The 12,500-nt window shown below is 33.5% G+C and overlaps 1 protein-coding gene across 1 annotated transcript; it reads right to left on the reverse strand.

The window, feature by feature from the left end:
• Positions 1-761: 761 nt before the first annotated feature.
• LOC105765755 (pentatricopeptide repeat-containing protein At1g74850, chloroplastic) lies at positions 762-6,726 on the reverse strand. Its single transcript, XM_012585006.2, has 4 exons — positions 4,737-6,726; positions 2,857-3,171; positions 2,666-2,773; positions 762-1,140 (listed from the first exon to the last, which is right to left on the reverse strand). Exons 1-4 carry the CDS (start codon positions 6,548-6,550, stop codon positions 894-896), a joined length of 2,484 nt encoding a protein of 827 aa, XP_012440460.1. The 5' UTR covers positions 6,551-6,726; the 3' UTR covers positions 762-893.
• Positions 6,727-12,500: the final 5,774 nt, after the last annotated feature.

The following is a 12,500-nucleotide window of genomic DNA, read 5'->3' on the forward strand; positions in this document are numbered from 1 at the left end:
CATACATATTTTGGCAAGCCTTGATGACCCGATATTAGCACTAATTTTGTTGCTGGTGTAGCGTGCAACACTTTGGATCAATAGCATGGTGATGACCAATAATATTGTTAAATATTTTTTTTATTTTTTGCCACATGTCATTATCTCGATGATTAACAGTGTCATGTCAAAGTATTTTAATGGTGTTAGTTAGGAACTTAAAAAAAGTATCAAATTAGCCTACAATAGATACTAGTTAGGTCTCAATAAAATTTGAACTGTCACGTAACAAACTGTCATGTTCAGATGCCTCCGCACATATTACTTAAAACATAAATTTTTTTAAGAAATTAATAATTTCTAAAACATTTAATAATTACTAAAAACATGAAAGAATTTTAAAAAATGAAAAGATGCTGTGAAATTAAGTGATTCTTAAAACATGAAAATATTCTAAAAATTAAATAATTTTAAAACATTAAAGATAAGTTAAAAACATGAAAAATTACTTAAAATATAAAAGGCTTCTAAGAATTTAAATAATTAATATTAAAACATGAAATGCCTTTAAAAAGTTAAGTAATTTTTAAAACATGAAATAATTACTTAAAAACTTAAATTATATTTAAGAAATTAAGTAATTTAAATTATAACCTGCTAAACAAGTTTCACCTCAACAAAGCTTCATAGTAATGAGCTCACCCTAGTACTCCCTTTCAACACTGAATAGAATCAAATCAACCCTCCAACATTTGAACATAAATAAGAAGATTTTCTAGGACTTGTTCAGTGAAAACTGATGAATAATTTTGTGCTTCTAATTAAATTGTACAGACCTAAAGCTCGGTTCTTGTTCTTATTTATGTTTCAAAGATCACATTGTTATGTTAGCTATACTCTAAATTACTACAAAATCACTTGAATGCCATAGAAGGAATAGGGGAGTTACTTAAAGCAATTATATTATCCTCTTTGGATCCATCTGAAGATGAGTTTGTAGCAGACAACATTCGCTTGAGCTGAGACCGTTGACAAACAATTCGACCATTGTTCCACCCAGGAAAAGAAAATGATGACGAAAAATTATCCTGCAGGAATCTATAGGCAGCCCTAGCAACTGGAATATCATGAGCAGTTGCGCATTTCTCCATCAGGCCCCGTCTGCTCAAGACAAAATGTTATCACTACTCAGAAGAAAACTTGAATCATAAACAGTACAGTACAACTGATTGTATAACTAGACGGGAAAAAGGGCATAAGCCGGAAAATGTAGCAGAAAATCTTCAAAACTATGTGCATTTTACTGCATTAATTATACACATTTCCAGTTTGTAATAGTGCATCACTTTTTCATAATCCATGAAAAGGCGAAGTTTGGCATGAAATAGTTGGCAAATATGCTCAATGTATATTATGCCTATCATATAAAAAGAGGTTACATCTAGACCTCATTTGGTTGTGTAAACAAGTTATAAAAAACAAATGCATACCATCAACTATGCTTACCATCTAGTCAAAACATTCTAGGTGCGCACAATAATGAGGAAAAGTCCTTCAAGATGGTTTAATCAAGAGTCAAGCAGGAAGAACAGAAATTAATGGTGGTACTGGTACCAGGGCAAGAATGACACCAATAACATCATCAAAAGAACATTAGAGGTGTTTATAGGCCTAGCTAGGTTAGGGTTCGGATCGGACACATGAACCTTCTAATGTTAACCCCACCCAAAAAATGGGTTCCAAATTCAGCTTAGACTTGCCCAGATTTGTATATGGGTAGTCTAAACGAGTTTAGACTATAATATGGTATTTATTCTTTATATGATATAAAGACCATATATACTTGTCCAAGCCTAACCCAAAAATTGTAGGTTTCAAGTTCTAATTAGATTTATCCATAATATTATATTTATTCCTTATATGATACAAATTACAATATCTATAAAGTAGGGGAGAGATCCACTTGCACCAATAAAACTAAAGTAGTTTTACATCCTTTCTTATCTTTTGTATGATTAATATTTTAACAATCTAACAGTCATATTTCATATTCCATTCAGATAGATAATGCATGTCAAGTTTGAAGTAAATTAAAAGTTCTAACTATTTATTCTAGGTAGAGAACTTTCGACTGTTTAAGAAAATATCAATAAATATAGTATTTTAAATTGATATGATAGAGACATCGGACCAGTTCAAAATTTTACATGCATGACAAATATAGTTATATTAATAAATTCAACAGTTGAATCATGAAAAAAATAAATCTTACAAAATGATACAAAAGGGTGTAAAAGTGGATCCTTCCCCTGTAAAGTAATATATTATATAATATAAAAAGGGCTAGGCCAGGCTTGTGCTTTCAATGTTTGGAGCCGAGACCAAGCCCCTTCCTTAAAAACCTAACTTTTTTGTCCAAACTCCTTTTTGAGTAACATTTTTATCCAAACCCTCTCAAATATTAGGCAGGCCTCGACCTTGGCCTGGTGGTGTTCCTAGGGACAGAAGTTTATAAAACAAGGATTTTAAGGCAAAGCACATTACCACTGTCCATTTAACCATATATAAGTAATATTTAATCATTAACATTTTCATTTCATGCAGAATTTGATCACACCTCACTGGTGGATCTCTCTCAAATGTGAAGGATAGGAAAAAGATGAGTAGCATGGAGAATCTCACTTACGCAACAACCACAGTAGCAAGTTGAGGAAGATCATTGCCACTCAAAAACATCTCATGCAGATTGTTGAGCCAAATTGACATTGATGTATAAGTGCCACCTTCCCACATCCTGTGAAATGACCAACTTCATTTGTCAAATAAGATTGACATGAAACCGGAAAGAAACAACTTTGAAAGTAAGTCCCATGATACCTGTGCACATCCACAGAAAATACAAGTTTGTTTTTACGGAAAAGTTCAGGGAATAGGCCTCTCTTTGTTGCTTCTTTGAGCACCCTTGCAGCTCGTTCTTTCTGACCAAGCCACCAAAGTGTTTCCAAAAGCGCATTATAGAACCTTATTCCAAAGCCATATCCTTCAGAGTTAAGTTTGTCAAAGATGTACTCTACCATCTGCCAATTTCCATCATCATCAAAATCTCCTCTTATCATCTGCCCAATTACTTGATGAATATTTGACACTTTGTTCGCAAGCATGTCATCAAGTAACTTATAGGCATCATCCCACCTAAACACATTGATTTTAGGAAGATAAATTTACAAATAAGGAGAAAATTATTCTGCTACCAAAATGCTTGTACACTTCACGAACTAATTGTATCTCAAGAATAAACAAAGATAAAATTTAACTCTAAGACACTATTTGTAGTTTTGTGACCATTACAAATTTCGACAATATATTCATGATAAGTTTCTGTAGTTTAACTTACACATATGGGGGCTCTGCCTCACACTTCCTTTTACATCACTAAATTTCAAATTTTATCCATTTCAAGAACCTCATTATTACTCAAGGGCTAGTAGCAATGTTACTCAGACTCACATGGGAATGTCGAATATGATTACCTGTCCAGCACGGGTATGTCCAATTCTTTCTAAGTTTCTACAGGTATTTGGAGGCTTCTTGGAGGATATCTCTCCATATCCATGTTCGAAAATGTGTTGGACACAAGTGTCAGATATGGACACTTAAAGAAAAACGAAGAATCATAGCAACATAGGCTAGTAATTTCTTAGCTTTAGTACTTGAGGTACTTTTCCAGGGTAAAATCCCTAAAACAAGTTTGTATTGGGTAGTTTCCTAAGAAAAGGAGGCCAATATTTAATAGAATCAAAACATCAATCTTAAAAATAAAAGATAGGTAATGGTCTGTTCCAAGATATTAATGCAATTGCCAGATTGCCCTGCTTGTATGTCTATGCCCTGATACTCCCTCCTTCCTAGACTGCTATAGCATAAATATCATGTATATCACCTAGATGGTTGGGATTGGAGAAAGGCCAAAGATGGAGACACAGAATGATTCATTGGCCAATTTTTCGAGAATAATAAAGACCATCATACAATTCTAACCATGTGGCTCCTATTTTTGGGAAAAAAAAGGGTATTTTTCAAGATCATTGCGCCATTCTAAGCATGTGACTCCAAAAAAAAAAAAAAAGTTGGCATCTACCTATTTACGTATTTTTGCTAAAGCAATTATCATGTCATCATAAAACATTTTCCTTGGATTCATTCTAGAAATTCCATCACATAGATAAAATAGTCCTACAATCACAAGAACTAAACTTCTAAGAAACACTGACTGGAAAATAGCTGAGCACCTTCAGAGACCAAAGAGAAAGAAAGATGGAATACAGATGGATCGCTGATCAGCAGGATCACAGACAAGAAGAAACAAGCTAATCTTTTGTCAAGACAGCAGAGATTACCTTGTATTCTTAACATGTCATTCTTGGTCTGTGATAGTCTTGTATTCTTAACATGTCATTCTTGGTCTGTGATACTGGAAAGCAATTATGAAAGACAATGGTTTGAGCAGTATATGGTATGGTAACAGCTGACCATTCTTACAAGTCAAGATCATCCTTACAGCTCAGGGAATTATGTGGCAAAATCATTCACAGTGATATACCAAGGTAGGTTATCTCTTTCATCAAATTTATTATTATATAGCTATTACCAAATGCAGGAGAAAAACAGACATTCATCATGAAATTACCCATAGACAGATAATTCTGCCTGTACACAACATAAATGGGGAACAAATTGCAGAATAGAGTGAAACTGACCTGTCACACTTTGCATAAACAGCCAGCATCATGCAGTAGCTTGTGACACTGGGCAAAACTCCTAAAGCTTTGATTTCCTTGAATTGCTCATTGCTCTCATCACATAGGCCTGCAAAGCAATATACACTTAAAACTGCTTCAAGGGTTCGTTCATCAGGATCACATCTTGCCTTTTCCATCTCTACATAAGCCTTGATAGCATCCTCAAACTGGCCTCCTTGCCTATATGCTTCAATCAAAGCATTGAAGGAATCCCTGCTCTTTGCAATACCAGCCTCATTCATTCTAGACAAAATTGCTTCAGCTTCCTTATGCAATCCACCTCTTGCAAAAGTCTGAAGCAGTGAATTGTAAGTTTCAATGGTTGGTTTGCTCTCTACTTCATTCATTGTGTTAAAGGCAACTAGAGCTTCCTCATATAATGCTGCCTGTCCATAAGCCTCAATAACACCCGTATAAGCCCTGGAACTAGGTACTATCCCTTTTTCATTCATGTGAAGTAGAATTTTCTTGGCATCCTCATGAAGACCTCCCTTCCCACAAGCAAATATCAAACCATCATAAGTCTTCATGTTAGGTTCAACATTCTCCTCCACCATATCATGAAACAATGTCACTACCTCCTTAAAATACCCACCCTCTCCAAAAACCTGTATCAAAATATTATAAGTAGCTGCATCTGGCTCTGTATTGCTAGCTTTCATCTCAAGAAAAAGTTCACGGACATCATCATACCGCCCATTCCTCCCATACAAATTCAACAAAATACTATAGGTACCTGCATTTGGCACACATCCTGCCGCCTGCATCTGCCTAAACACACCCATCGCCTCCTTGATTGACCCTGAGTTAGCATAAGCCTCTAACAACACGTTATATGACATGATATCCGGCAAATTCCCTCCCAACTCCATTTCCTTAAGTAACTCAGAAACCTTCTCCAGCTTTCCTAACTTCCCAAATGTCTCAACAAGATAACTATAAGTAGTTAAATCCGGCAATATCCCACCTTCATTCATATTCCTAAAAACCATTTCCGCCTCATTGCCTAAACCCCTATCAGCACAAGCACTAAGCAGAGTGTTATAAGTAACAATATCAGGTTGTATTCCCTCATGTCTCATTTCCGCAAACAACCCTAACAAACCCTCCCAATCCAACCCACCCCTTGCGCACGCATTAATCACGGTGTTATAAGTTAAGATACTCGGCAGAACTTTGTCTTTCTTCATTTTGGCTAGTAATTCAAGAGAAACATCATACGCACCGTTCCGCCCGTAAGCATTTATCAATGCGGTGTAGGAGAAGACACTGCGGGGCACACCTTGGCTTGGCATTTCGTCGAACACTTCGCGACATTTATCAAGCAAGCCTTCGCGGCCCAAAAGACTGATCATGATGGTATAAATGTGTTCATTCGGCTTACACCATATCTGGCGCTGCATGTATTTGAAGAGTCGGAGGGACCGTTGCCAATCGCCGCGGTGAGCGAACTCTTTGAACACTAAAGCGAAGTCTTTTAGCGAAAGTTTGTTACGGAAGACATCCAGACATCTCGCGATGCTGCCACGTGGCGGGAGGCTGCTTAGCTTGTTGATTAGTGTTTCAACGTCGTAGCTGTACTTTCCTTTCTCTACTGTCACCGCCGGGTTTCCGAGGACAATCTCCCGAGCTTTCGCTCTGCATATTCCAGCGCCGCTGGAGTGGAAACTACGGTTGGTGAATATTCGAGAGGAAGAGAGTTGCCTCCGATTGATTGAAAGATTGGAAGGCTGTGTGAGAGCTATGAAGTTATTAGGTATTGAAATTGCCATTTGAAATCTGGCATGTGCTAGCAAAAGTTAACCAAGTTTATCGAGGAAAATGGAGACGAAATTTGAGAGATTTTGATGGGAAGGTTGCTGATGAAGAAGGTATGTTTGCTTCAACAAGGACACTTCGAGTTTTAGTGGATAACACAGCGGGGAGCGAATGCGATACTACCAAAAGCAATTAAATTGCACCAGAAGTCCCCCAGTTATGATTCACGTTCTAAATTGATTTTTAAGTTTTTGAGGTTATATCAATCATGTTTTTTTATTAGTGGAACCATAATTTAAAATTAAAAAAATTAAGAAAATTTTAAACTTCAAAGTTAAAAAAAAAAAATCAATTTACATGATTACTCAATCACGAATATAGCCTTCCCACATTTCAGTCCCAATTGAATCCCTTAAGCTGTGAACCAAGTTCTGGTTGTTTTGCTTCAAATGCAACTTCCATATCATGGGTATCAACAAGCATTATTGTTTGTTCCACCTCTTGTGTAGCCAATGATTCCTGTATTTATAAAATAGTCTCCAGTTCATACATTTTAAAAAGCATGTCATGTGGTTTCTTCCTATGGATGTAATGCAGTGCGCATGTTGCTAGTACCAATTTCGCTTGTGTTTGCAATAGGTAAGGAGGAGCCGACATCAAAATAGGGAACTTTTTTTTTGAATCAGTAGTATTTCACAGTCACAGCAAGAAATGTGATTGATTAAATGACTAGACAATTTGATGATGATAACCACTAGGAAATTCATTTTTCTTGGGGACACCAAGATGCGGGGCAATGAAGCCCGGCAAAATTGCCTTTCTGGGCCCAACTTATTTGTTTCCTTGTCTGGTCCCATTGATCTTACAAACTCTAATTTTTGTCTCCTTATGATTTTGATAGGCTTAATATGTAATTTACCATCTGAATTCGTTTAAAAATATTTAGTTGGTATTTAAATTTATATTCTATTACACATATTGCCCTAAATTATTAATAACTTTAATTTTTCAAGGGTTAACATGTAGTTTATCCCTTAAAATTGTCCATAAAATGCTTAGTTGATACGTGAATTTTCTAAAAAATTATATTTTAAAAAGATTTTTAATTTTTAATTTACATCTGTCACATATCATACTAAAAGTCTATCACATGCCACTATAAGATTGGTTATCAGTGTCACATCAACACAAACTGATGATGTTAGTGCGATGGTACCAACTTGAGTGATGAAATACAAGTTCAGGTGTCAACTAAATACTTTTGGACAAGTTTGGAGGGCAAACTATATATTAATCCATTTTGATATTATTGATTTTTTTAACTTTTTTTTTAGATATTAAAGTTTGAGAACTGATTTAGAATGTAAATCGTAGTTTAAGAATATTTGGTGCAATTTACTCAAAACATAAACCACACTACGACTTTGTTTGTTTGCCAGTTAAACATTTTTCGTAAAATAATTTCCTTATTTTACGGTGTTTGTTTGGTGAAAAATAACTCCTCATGTAAATCATTCTCCAAAACACAAGAAAATGAGGCCTGGTTTAAAGAAAATGTCTTACCATTTTTTTTTCTTTCAGTAAGACATTTTTCAATCTTTCTCTCTTCACATCCCAACAAAGAAAGACCCTCTTCCCCTTCCCTTCATTGCGACTTCGACCCAGTGCTTGTGGCTAACATCTTCCCCCTTTCTACCTCTTCCTCAAGAAGATGGTCCTAACCCCGTCGTCCTCATAGCCTACAAGGAAGAATTATGTGAAACCATGGATTACTTCCGAGCTATCTACAAAGCCAATGAACGCTCCCCTCATGTCCTTTGCCTCACTCGACGAGCCATCCATCTCAATCCTAGCAATTACACTATAATTTTTTATACATATGTTTGTTTTTGTTGTTTCTTCTTTTAATGGCCTCTTTTTCGACTCTCAAAATCTGTAAATATTTGTTGTTTGTGGTGTTAATGAAGGTTTGGCATTTTAGTCGACTCGTGCTTGTAGCACTTAATGTCGATTTGGACGAGGAGTTGGATTTTCTTCAACGGATTGCTAATTCTAACTCTAAGAACTATCAGTTTTGGTAAGTTTTATCTTTCAATTTAATTCATTCCTTCTGTTCATACATGAAGAAAAGTATTTTGTCTTGAAACTGATTCGTGGATTCTATTCATTTTGAGTCAATCCTTTGCTGATCATTTAGATGTTCATAATGATTGGTCTTTGGGTGTTGAAGGATCACATCATACTTTTGTATCTATATCTTGATATATGACAAACACGAGTTTCAAAGTATTATTTAGAAAATGAAAAGTCCCCTTGTTTTCAATTGAGAATTTGTACGCTGGCATTGAGATCATGATTTCAAAATCTTATAAGTAAAACAATGTGTAACATCCTTAAAACCCCATTGGTCGTAAATAATATGAGACAAAATCTTAGCGAAATAAGGTATAAGATCAAAGAAAATGGAAGTTGAAATATATCAAAAGAGAGTTAAATCAATAAGCATGACATGATGTATTAAGAAAGGGACTAAATCGTAAATATGTGAAAAGTTTTTGGCTCAAGTGTAAATATTCAAAATTTAAGGGATCAAAGTGTAAAAATGAGAAAGTTTAAGGACCAAAAGTGAAAATAATCCAATTTACTAAGATATGGAATTGGCATGCAGGGACCAAATTGAATAGGTGAAGAATTAAGAGGGACTAAATCATAATTTTACCAAATTAAGTGATGATTAAGGATAAAAATTTGAAAGATCATGAAGGGTAAAATGGTAAATTAGAAAGAGAGAGAATTTTAGAATGTAATGATGGTGTTGATGACATTTTGGTGATTTTTTAATTAATTAGTTAAAATTATTTTATTAATATTTTACTTAGATATTTATTATTATTTTATTTAGAAAATGGTAGTATAAAAAGAAAGGAAGGATGAAGGAAATTTATCATCCTTCCAACGTGAGTGAAAGGATGAGAAAAGAAGTTTTCTTTTCTTTACAATTTAGTCATTTTCCATGAAAACTTACCTTTTACCCAAAATTTTGAAAATTTCCTTAGATATTAGAGAGAGAAGATGAAGTAGAGATTCTAGAGAATATGTTCATCAATTTAGAAGGAAGAAAATAGTAGATGAAAGTAGAGAAATGAGGAGAAAAATAAAGGAAAGTGGTGAATATAAGAAATGCATGGAAATGAAGAAAAATGAAGAAATTCTTGACAAATGAGGTAAGTTTCATACTAAACCTACTTGTATTTCAGTAGATTGAGTTAAAGATGTTTTAAGTGAGATGTATGGAACATGTATTTAATCTAAATACTAGAAATAGAAAGCATTTGATGAAGAATAGAGATTTAAAACACTAAATTGGTAAGAGAGAATGTGATTTGTATGGTGAAAAGTACTAAGATTAAGAAATGAATATGTAATCTACACATAAACATAAGTGTCTAAATTGTATAGTAATCAAAAGTATGACAATTATGTGTGAATGAATGAAAGATAGTGCAAAGAACCATGAAAAGAAAATATTTTTTCATTAAAATAGTTTGGACAAGAAGACGTGACTTAACTTTGAAAATTTACCAAAATTATAGAAATTTAGTTAGAGATTGAATTAAATATTTAATTAAATCTTATTGAGTCTAGTTTCATATAGAAGAAAATGTGAAAGAAACATAATTTTATAGTTTGAGATATATTAATTTTCGTGAAACAAGGTCAGAGTGGATTTGGGTTCCCCTGTTATGACTTTGGAAAATCATAAAAAATTGTAAAAAAATTATTAGAGTTTTAAATTTATAAGTTTAAATTCTTAATGAGTCTATTTTCAAGAGAAGTAGATGGAAACATCATCCAAACCCCGTAATAAGAGATGATTAATTTTTAGTAAAGAAAGGTTGAAGCTGTCAAACAGCAAAACAGGGACAAATTTGAAAATTTACTGTACTTATTGGCTAAGTCATACATTTTGAAAATTTTATGATAAAAATATTTGATTCTAGTTTCAAAAACATCAAGTAGATCTTAATTCGAATTCTGTAGCTCAATATATAAATAATTTAGTGACTGTGACTCAAGTAGACAACTTTGATATGAACACATAAGTAAATAGTAGAATTATAGATAATGCTACATATAAGTATGTTATATCTAAAAGTTAAAGATTCTAACAAATATATACATAAAGGATGTGGAATGGAGAGGAGGAGGAGGGAAAAATATATATAAATATATATATAATAATGATAGGGTTTCGAAACCACCAAAAATAATTCCTACAAAATAACTCTAAATAGTAGTAAAGTGTGGTAGTAGGGTCAAGTCCACAGGGATTGATGTTATAATCAACTTTCGCGTTTAACTTGTAATCAAAATTTTTGTTGTGTCGATAGTCATGGCTATAGTCGTGCCCACGACTCCAAATAGACCTGCTGAAAATTAATTTTCTCCTCCAAATAATAAACTGGTTATGGCAGTTAAGAACGTCCTAACCACCAATGTTTCCTCTCGTAGCTGGTCTTGGTACGACCTGCAAACCAACCCTTACCGATTATCTAATCGAGATACACTTGTTCTCGATTCAAGATTTCGATAGCCTTGCGCTCTGAAGATCTCAACTAGAATTAACAGCATCAACCGCGTGGATCGTTTAAACCCGATCACTTATTCCTTGATTTGTTCTCGGAGATCCGAATACAGCACGACAGACTCATTTCTCCAACTGTCAGCAAACACGACTCCAACCCAATGTGCACTTTTTAATGATGTCTGCTTTGTTGTTTAGCAGTTTGGTTTGGTTTGGGGTCTGGTCTTTGTCTGTTTTAAGAGGCCAACTAGTTATCCTATGTTAGTTATAGTTACAATAAAATGTTGGTAGGGGTAGGTGGGTTACAGTTATCGTTGTGTTTGCCTATGTTTGATATTATGAATAAAGATGAAGAAATCATGGAGATATCAAAGAGAATCAAGTGCTCAATTGAATGTGCTTCAAAGGCAATTTTTTTCTTTTATTTTCTATGGTTTTATTACTTATTGATTTTCTTTTTGTTGGTTTAAATCTTCGAAATAATTGTCCAAAGGGTTTTGGTAGTGTTGGCATTGGCATTAATAAAAGTTTGAGCTTACTATGAGTATAATTTGAACCAAAATCACATTTGAGGTGATAACCCAAATCACATTTGAGGTGATAAATACTTTATCCATCAAGCTAATACAGGGTTCAAGGTGTTTATTTATTGTTAATAATTTATACAAATTTATGATTATAAGTAGTGTAAAAAGGTAAATTATTTACTATGATATCAAACAAGTGAAGTGACTTAAAAAATTGGAAATCTAATTTTCGTAAGTCGGGATCCTACCATTTATTTCCTCTTTAGAGAATTTGCTGCTCATTGAGCTTAGCTTTATCTAGTTTTATATTAAGAATTTTATTCAATTATATATTTTATTAAATTATATTTAATAATAATTATTTTAAATTATATTTTATAGTATTATATATTATGATTTTAGTAAATTCATATAAGAATATTTAATATTAAGAATTTTATTAAATTATATATTTTATTAAATTATATTTAATAATAATTATTTTAAATTATGATTAAATTATTTATTATTTATATTAATAATCTTATTAAAATTTAATAACAATAACAATAATCATCTACCTAACAAAAATTCTGCAAAGGGTATTCTAGTCATTTTAGTTTTTTTCCTTATGCTATTACACCTCTATTACATTCAACCAAACACAAGAATACCACTACGCCTCTATTCCATTCCATTCAACCAAACAAAAGATTTACCTATTACGCCTCTATTCCATTACGCATCTATTCCATTACACTTCTATTCCATTACAGCGAACCAAACGTGCCCTTAGTGTTTATATTTTTGTCATAATTATTCATCGGCTATTCAATCATGTTGAGGTCAAAACTATGTTCGGTAGCCAACATG

Source organism: Gossypium raimondii, chromosome 12 (assembly GCF_025698545.1).
Source record: "Gossypium raimondii isolate GPD5lz chromosome 12, ASM2569854v1, whole genome shotgun sequence".
NCBI classification, from domain to species: Eukaryota; Viridiplantae; Streptophyta; class Magnoliopsida; order Malvales; family Malvaceae; genus Gossypium; species Gossypium raimondii.